The 8,918-nt window shown below is 39.9% G+C and overlaps 1 protein-coding gene across 11 annotated transcripts in view; it reads left to right on the top strand.

Annotated features, from left to right (window-relative positions):
• TIA1 (TIA1 cytotoxic granule associated RNA binding protein) overlaps nucleotides 1–8,918 on the top strand; it is a 33,638-nt gene continuing 24,720 nt past the window's right edge. For all 11 annotated transcript variants that reach the window (XR_013814641.1, XR_013814642.1, XR_013814643.1 and 8 more), the window contains exon 1: nucleotides 1–221. Coding sequence is in view for 7 of the 11 variants with exons in the window: in XM_079792205.1 (XP_079648331.1) it covers nucleotides 196–221 (26 nt within the window). In the remaining 4 variants the exon portion in view is untranslated. The remainder of the gene's footprint in view (nucleotides 222–8,918) is intronic.

Here is an 8,918-nt window from a genome sequence, read left to right as displayed (position 1 = left end):
GCCATCTTGTATTGGGGCTTCATTGTTCGTGCTGGGCCGGGCGGTTTAGTGTAATTGCCGCCGGAGAAGGAGGCGGGATACCCTCCGGTCCGCCGAGAAATCCCGCTATTCTGCAGCCAGAGCCACTCAAACGTTTTGGGAGGTAGTAAAGGGTAGGGAGCTGGACCCAGAGGCGCCGCCGCGACAGCAGCAGCCATGGAGGACGAGATGCCCAAGACTCTGTGAGTCTGAGGCAACCATGAGGGGAGGCGGGATGGTGGTCGCCCCGGAGGGAGGCCTCGGCCCTTCGCTGCTCCCTAGCCTATTGTCCTCGGTGGACGCCGCGGTACCACGACTCCCTCTCCTTAGCGCACACCTGAACGCTTAGGGACCGACAGCCGGGCTGAGAGAGGACGAGGCGGAGGGAGCGGGGGGCTCAGCCCTCGGAATGAAGCCCTTCACTTTACACCACAGCGTGGCCTTTGGCCTCGCCCCCGGCCCGCTGCGCTCTCGGGCCTGGAGAAGAGAGTTTTTCATTCAAACCTCTTTTTAGAACTCGGCGAGCCTTCCTTTTGTCCCATGCTTTCCTTCTCTTTTTTTCCCGCCCCCACTTCTTCATTAGCCTTTTTTCATCTTTACAGCCAACTGCCTTTCATTTTACTTTGATTTTCTCCTGAAACTCTTCCTTCCTTTTTTTTTTTTTTCCCTCATTAATTTTCTTGAGGCTGCTTGTACTCATGTTCAGTGAGTTAAACTTTATTCTCGCAATTGCCTACTGGAAAAACAGCCAAATGATTTTTTCTTTAACCTCTCTTTGGATTCACTTCTATAACACCCCCCCCCCCCCCCCCCCCAACCAAAGAGCCTAAAACCGGACACCCTCAGGATTTTGAAACTGCTTTTGAAAAATGGAACTCTCACCTGGAGGTATATATCAACCGAGGGGGAGTAGATATAATGCATTTTTATCATCGTGTGCTACTGTTAGGATTGACATGTTGCTGAAGGAGCAGGCAGCTTTTATGAAACAACGGTGGATAAATACCTTCAACATATATTTAGTCACCTCAGAAGTTTTACAGTTAGCGTTAAATTATTTCAGCTTTTCTTTGTTGTGTGGTTTTTCCCCCACAGCATCCTCCTTTGTTTTTCAAAGTGTGTTGGGAGAGTTGATTCTGTCATTGTTACTTTTCTGGAAAAGAAGAAAAAGTCTGATGAGTATTGTTACATACCTTTTTGTTTGAATTCTTAAAATACTGACAGTTTGAGAACTCTGTACGTTAAAAACATAATTTTAGGTTTCTTTCTGCAACTCTAGACATTAGAGTTGTTATGAAGTACAATGTAATTGTTTTTTTCATCACCAAAAGTTTCTATTTTGTAATCTACATGAGAAATAATAGTCACACTTGTTTCCTTAATAGATTAAACTTTTTCATAGTTTACCTGATAATGTTAGTTACCTGAAGTATCTTTTTAATAGGATGCAGCAATTAGTGCATGACCTTGGTTTTTTTTGAAAGATTGTATCTGTAGGTGAAGACTCCCTAGAAAACTATTGGCCCATAGAGTTTATGGAAATCTTTTTTTTCCTCTTGCCTCTTTGCCAGAAGTATGATAGCCAACAGCATATTGAGTTACACAATGCTCATCTTTTATAATGTCTTCAAACGTAAGATTCTTAAATTACTTCAAATTTTTTAATTTCAGAAACTGCCAGAAATATCTGGGATCTTAACCTTTTTAGCATGTTGATTTGGGAATATCAAATAATGAAGACAACTTCACCTTTCTCAGGCCATTCTACAAAAGCAGTGCAGGAAACCAACCATTGCAAGAGGAATAATGAAGGAAGTTTTATTCAAACAAGTACTTGGAGTGTTTATGATTTGCTAGGTTCTGTGTAAAGTGTTTTACTTGTTTGTTTAATCCTCATCAGAACTCTGCAGTAAATGGGTCTATTTTACAGCTGGGGAAAAGCTAAAGTCACCCAAGGTCATAAACTTTTTTGTTCCATTTTCCTGCAACTCTTATGTCCTCAGCTCTTAGGTCTTACATGTATGACTTATTTTGCCATGTATACTTCACTAGAACACCCCATCTAAGAACCTTTTTCCCAGAGTAGTCCAAGCTCTAACGTGTCCTACTATTTCCTCTGCTTCTACAACCTTCAACCAAAGCTCCCATTCTTCCAGGGAGCCCAGTCTAATTAAATATGAGTAGCTGCTAACCCCTAAATTTTCCCAGCAGTGTTTTTACTTTTAATATAAAATGTTTGTTTTAATGACCATGGAAGTCAAGGGCTTTTAATACGTTCTTAGCACAGTATCTGATTTGTGGTAAGTGGTCAATAAATTTGTTTTAAAAACTGATACAGTTCCAAGCAGTGAACCCAGATATTACTCATTCTTGGAGGTAAGATATCGTCTGAATCTCAGTATCATCCATGGCACCTAAATGGCTCAAAGCAAGCATGTCAAACTCAAAGGCTAACAGGGGCCAAATAAGGTTTAAGTTTATGTGGGCCGCAAAAAAGCAAAAGCTTCAATTTTCATAGAAACATAGGTTTATTTCGATAGAGACATGCTGAATACAAAAGGGCTGAAATTAATGAGTAACCGTTAACATAAAATAAAAGAATATTTTAATAAAATTAATATTTTTTTCTTGAACATTAACTTACTAGACACTGAGTAACTGCACAAATAAGCATAATGAAAATAAACCTATTTTTCTTCTCCGAAAACGAAATATTTCCTATTGTGCACACCAAACAAGTCAGTACAAGACTAATGAAGTGGCAATCGGCTGCTGAAATATTCGCTGCTAGTCTTAGTGGAGAGAAATGGTGCACCTGCACGTAAGGCATGTAAAGGAAATGAATGCAACACGATTATAGTAATCAGTCATTAGCGAACATTGTAGTTCGTTATTAATAATTATGTATAACAGGATACTGTAAAAGTAAGTTATGAAATTTTTATTAAAACATTTCTTACATACCATTATATTGGCTGGGCCGCAAAAATATTAGTTGTGGGCCACATGCGGCCCATGGGTCACGAGTTTGACATGCTTGGCTCAGAGAATATGCCTTCATTTTCAGCAAATTAGTGTTCAGCATCACCTTGTTAAGTTAGAAATTGCCAATATTCAGTTTCTTGTCAGCAATACTTTCAACATATATTGTGAGAAGTGGGTTGATTCTGGAGTTATTTTGAAAGTAGAACAACAGCAGTTACCAGTGGTTTGGATGTGGGATGTGAGAATGAAGTCAACAATAAGTAGGTTTATTTACCAATGTGTAATTTCAGGCATAGTATTAGATACATTTGTTCAAGCTGGTTTATAAATATAGCCTGATCTCCAAGTGAAGGTGGTCGTAGCTGATAACATAAGAGGGTTTCAGCTATCATACAGACTATCCTTTGTGAAGAGTGGACAGTTGTTTAATACTAAAGTTATGATGTTGGTGTAGAATGTGTGTGTGTGTGTGTGTGTGTGTGTGTAGGCAAAGGTAGGTTTACAATCCATATGGAAATAATAAAAATATTAGCATACTCACAACTGTATACCTACTTTTGCCTATATAAATGCTTATATACAAATATAAGCATTTACTCTTCTATGTAATTTCATAATTAGTAAAAGATGCACCTTTTCCCCCTGAACTAAAGTAATTCAGGCAAAATGGGATAATTTCCTAGCAAACTGCAAATATTCAAAAGTAATTATGTGATATTAAATATAAAGATATTTATAGAGCATTTATAGTGTCCCAGGCAGGGTTCTGGACAGTAGATATCCTATATAATAAAAGGCTAATATGCAAATCGACTGAACAGCAGAATGACCAGTCTGTGATGTGCAATGACCACCAGGGGGCAGACACTCAATACAGGAGCTGCCCCCTGGTGGTCAGTGAGCTCCCACAGGGGGAGCACCGCTCAGCCAGAAGAGGGGCTCACGGCTGGCAAGCGCAGCATCGGTTACTGGGGCCTCTCCCGCCTCCATGGCAGCGCTAAGGATGTCCTCTGAGGGCTCCCAGACTGCAAGAGGGCGCAGCCTGGGCTGAGGGACCCGCCGAATTTCGTGCACTGTGCCTCTAGTATAGTATAAATAAAAATTTATCAGATTTATCATTAGCTAAAAACCTATTTATGTTTTTTATTAAAATTTTCACAGAGACTTAGTATCAAATTCTGCACTTTTTAGTAACTTTATCTTTATTGTTTAAAGTGTTACAGATGTCCCCTTGTTTTCCCCCATTGACCTCGTCCACCTACATTTTTATACAGTAACTAGAGGCCTGATGCACAAAATTTGTGCAAGAGTAGGCCTTCCTTCCCCCAGCTGCCGGCACCGGCTTCCCTCTGGCATCTGGGACCCGGGCTTCCCTCACAGCCCTGGCTTCGTCCAGAAGGGCGTTCGAAAGGATGTCTGGTCTAATTAGCATATTATGCTTTTATTATTATAGATTGTGGCTTAGAACAACCCATCACAGCTTTCTGTTTTGTAAATGTTTTCTTCAGGTTAAATTTTCTAGAGCTGTAGTAATATAAATTAATGTATGTTTTAGAATCCAGTTTTATAACTCTGAACTTATTTATCAGCTTCAAAAATATATGTTAAATTGATATAAAATTCTATCCCTGGCAGAATGGCAAGTTTTCATTAATAACTTTTTATTCCGAAAATTTTAAAACAGAAAAGTAACAAAAAATAGTACATTGAAGAGTTACATAACTTTTGTGTGGATTTATCCGTTGCTAATAGCCAAATACTCAAAAGTAATTATGTGGGAATGCAGTTACCTTTTTTTCTGAACCATTTGAGAAAACATCATTACACTTTAGGCCTATTTTACCATATATTTTCTAAGAACAAGGGCATTCTCTTACATAGCCATGATATAATTTTCAAATTAAGGAGACTACATTGATACAAATTTTGTTGTTGTTAATCCTCACCTGAGGATATTTTTTCCATTGCGTTTTTTTGGGGGTTTTTTTGTTGGTGTTTTTTTAGAGAGAGTAGAAGGGAGGGAGAGAAAGGGAAGCATTGATGTGAGAGAGACACATCTACTGGTTGCCTCCTGCAAGCACCTAGCCCTGGGGCTGAGGATTGAACCTGCAACCCAAGTATGTTTCCTTGAAACTGGAATCGAACTTGAGGCCCTTTGGTGCCCATGTTCCAATCACTGAGCCACAGGGGCCACGGTGATACAATATTTTTAACTGATATATAGTTCATATTCATTTATCCAGTTGTCCAAGGAAGACATTTTTTATCTTTAATTTTTTTTTATTGATTTTAGAGAGAGGAAGAAAAAGAAACATCAATTTGTCACTCCACTCATTCACGCATTCATTGGTTGATTCCTGTATGTGCTCTGACCAGGGATCTAACCTGAAACCTTTACCTATCTGGGATGATGCTCTAACCAACTTAGTTACTCAGCCAGGGAGGAAGGCATTTCTTAGTTCATTGAAGTCTATATGCCTTAAAGTTAATTCTCTTCTTGTCTTTACTTGCCATTCTGCACAAGGTTAGTATATGATCTCAGAGGTGATATAACATGGGATACTTCAGTCCATGCTGCTAACAAGAAATCCATGGAACAGCTAAAAAGGGATATTTTAATGTTATTTCCCAAAAAAATATTTTGAAAAATAAAAACTAATAAATGTAAGAAAGTTATAATTTTGTTTTGTAGTCCAGTAGATATAATAGGGAACCTTGGCTTGCAACTGCTCTGAGTATCAATATTTGTATCAGTCAGGATTTTCTTAAATGCAAGCAGCAAAAAATTTTAACCATAAAAGGAATTTATTAAAAAGATAAAGGAGCCGAAACCGGTTTGGCTCAGTGGATAGAGCGTCGGCCTGCGGACTGAGGGGTCCCAGGTTCGATTCCGGTCAAGGGCATGTACCTTGGTTGCGGGCACATCCCCGGTGGGGGGTGTGCAGGAGGCAGCTGGTCGATGTTTCTCTCTCATCGATGTTTCTAACTCTCTATCCCTCTCCCTTCCTCTCTGTAAAAAATCAATAAAATATATTAAAAAAAAAAAAAAAGATAAAGGACACGTCCTGGCCGGTGTTTCTCAGTGGTTTGAGTGTCAGCCTGAAGACCAGTTCCCGGTCAAGGGCACATACTTGGGTTGCATGTCCAATCCCCAGTCCCAGTGTGCAAGGGGCAACCAGTGAATGTGTCTCTCTCACATTGATGTTTCTCTTTCTCTGTCTCTCCCCATTACCTCCCCCACCCTGCCTCCCTTCCACTCTCTAAAATTCAATGGAAAAAATATCCTTGGGTGAGGATTAACAAAACAAAGATAAAGGACGCTACCAAAATTTGTAGGAAGGTTATGGATCCTGTCTTGGAAAATGTTCAGGAAAGAAAACTGTCAGGCCATATTCCTAATCAAGCCACAGGCCATCCCAGAAAAGATACTAGTACTGAATCCACTAAGGATCAAATTCACTGACATGGGACTCCATTGCTATTTGCCACCAAAATGGATTCTCGTCATGCTCTGCTTCTTTAAGCCCTATAGGTTGAGGACTGGTATCTCTAATTGATTTAGCCTAGATCAAATACAAAAAAGATTATAAAACCATATCTAGGTTTTTCAGCTTCTATAGAGAAGTCAGGCTCTGCCTTAGGATGAGGATTTTTCTGAAAATAGGAAGATGTTTGGTGGTCAAAAAAATAATTCTCTAAACATGTTAACTTAAATTCATACTGTTAATGGGAAATCTTTTGGTCAGTTGTTTAGTATGAAACAACTAAATAGCATTTATATATAAAATTGAGAATTGCTGGGCCAGAGTGCCTCAGTTGTTGAGCATCGACCCACCTATTTACCAGGAAGTCAGGGTTTGATTCCCAGACAGGGCACATGCCCGAGTTGTGGGCTTGATCCCCAGTAAAGGGGGATGCAGGAGGCAGTAGAGCAATGATTCTCTCTCATCATTGATGTTTCTATCTCTCCCTTTTTCTTTAAAATCAATAAAAATATATTTAAAAATAAATAAAATTGAGAATTAACTTTGTAAAGTATGGAGCATTCTACAAACTAAAAAACTTGTGTATTTTCTTTTTTTAATGTATTTTGTTGATTTTTTTACAGAGAGGAAGGGAGAGGGATAGAAAGTTAGAAACATCAATGGGAGAGAAACATTGACCAGCTGCCTCCTACACACTCCATACTGGCTATGTGCCTGCAACCAAGGTACATGCCCTTGACCAGAATCGAACCTGGGACCCTTGAGTCCGCAGGCTGACGCTCTATCCACTGAGCCAAACCGGTTAGGGCTGAAACTTGTGTATTTTCTGTTGAAAGTATCCTATTAATAAAAGGCTAATATGCAAATCGACCGAACGGCAGAATGACCTGTTGCTATGATATGCACTGACCACCAGGGGGCAGGCGCTCAACGAAGGAGCTGCCCCCTGGTGGTCAGTGCACTCCCACAGGAGAAGCTGGGTTCATGGCTGGCGAGTGCAGCAGCGGTGGCAGGAGACTTTCCCGCCTCCACAGCAGCACTAAGGATGTCTGACTGACGGCTGGGAGTGGGCTTAAGCCGTCAGTCGGACGTTCCCTGAGGGCTCCTGGACTGCGAGAGGGCTCAGGCCTGGCTGAGGGACCCCTCCAGCCCCGGGTGCATGAGTTTCATGCACTGGGCCTCTAGTTTTGTCTATAAAACGGATCTGCAGATTTCAAATTTGGTCTTTCTGTCTCAAACTACTTAGCAAATACACTTGGAAAGTTATAGCATTCAGTTTTTAAAATTTTGAGATAGGTATTAGTGATTAACTTATTTGTAAAAAGAAAAAAAGTAATGAGATTTTTATTAGTACAAGAAAGAGATTTTGTCCTTTGATTTCTTTAATATGAAAATGTTATATATGTTACTTGTAGTTTATTGTAATGGTGCCTAAGGCTGAGAGCAAGTTGTTTCTGTAACTTCCTCTGAAGAGCATTTCTCTACAAACAGCTGTGTGTAGAATTAATTGATAGAGGCTCCTGGAGCTTACATCAAATAAACAAATGAAAGGCAATACAAACCACATTGATTGATTGATTATTTGTTTGTTTGTTTATTTATTTATTTTGAGAGAGAGAAACATCAGTTTGTTGTTCCACTTATTTATTGGTTGACTTTTGTATGTGCCCTGACTGGGGTTCGAACCAGAAACCTTGGCATATTGGGACGACCCTCTAACCAACTGATATACCCAGCCCAAGGCCCCATAGTGCTTTTTAGAGTAGCTTAATCTTTTTTTTTCTTCAAGTCTTCAAATTAGTTAATGTCACTCAGAAAATGTTTCTCAGATGGTAAAATCCAGGTTCCCTAAATACTATGCAGTTGTCACTAGGTTATCTAGCTTTTTCAAAATACATAGATGTTAGAATTAAATTTTCAGAAGAGCCATTTATTTTTTCTTTTATTTATTTATTTTTTAAACATAGTTTATTGATCTTTTACAGAGAGGAAGGGACAGGGATAGAGTTAGAAACATCGATGGGAGCGAAACATCAATCAGCTGCCTCCTGCACACTCCCCACTGTACATGCCCTTGACCGGAATCGAACCTGGGACCCTTGAGTCCGAAGGCCGACACCCTATCCACTGAGCCAAACCGGTCAGGGCCAGAAGAGCCATTTAAAAAACACACGTATATTTTTATTGTTGACAGCATTACAGATGTTCCCCATCCCCACACACACTTTACCTCCCTCCACCTATCTTCTACCACACCCTGGAAGAGCCTTTTTTTTTTCATTTAGACATTGCAATCCTGAGAATTTCTTATGGGTACAAGAGTCAAGTGAGACACAGAAGAGTTTCAGAGAAAGTACAGTTCTCATATAACCTTCACGCATCCTCCCTTACTGTTAATAACTTACATGACCATGGTATACTTATCAAAAC

Source organism: Cnephaeus nilssonii (assembly GCF_951640355.1).
Source record: "Cnephaeus nilssonii genome assembly, chromosome: 15".
Lineage (NCBI taxonomy): Eukaryota > Metazoa > Chordata > Mammalia > Chiroptera > Vespertilionidae > Cnephaeus > Cnephaeus nilssonii.
The sequence above is the reverse complement of the archived record's forward strand: the minus strand, read 5'-3'. Positions and strand labels throughout refer to the sequence as shown.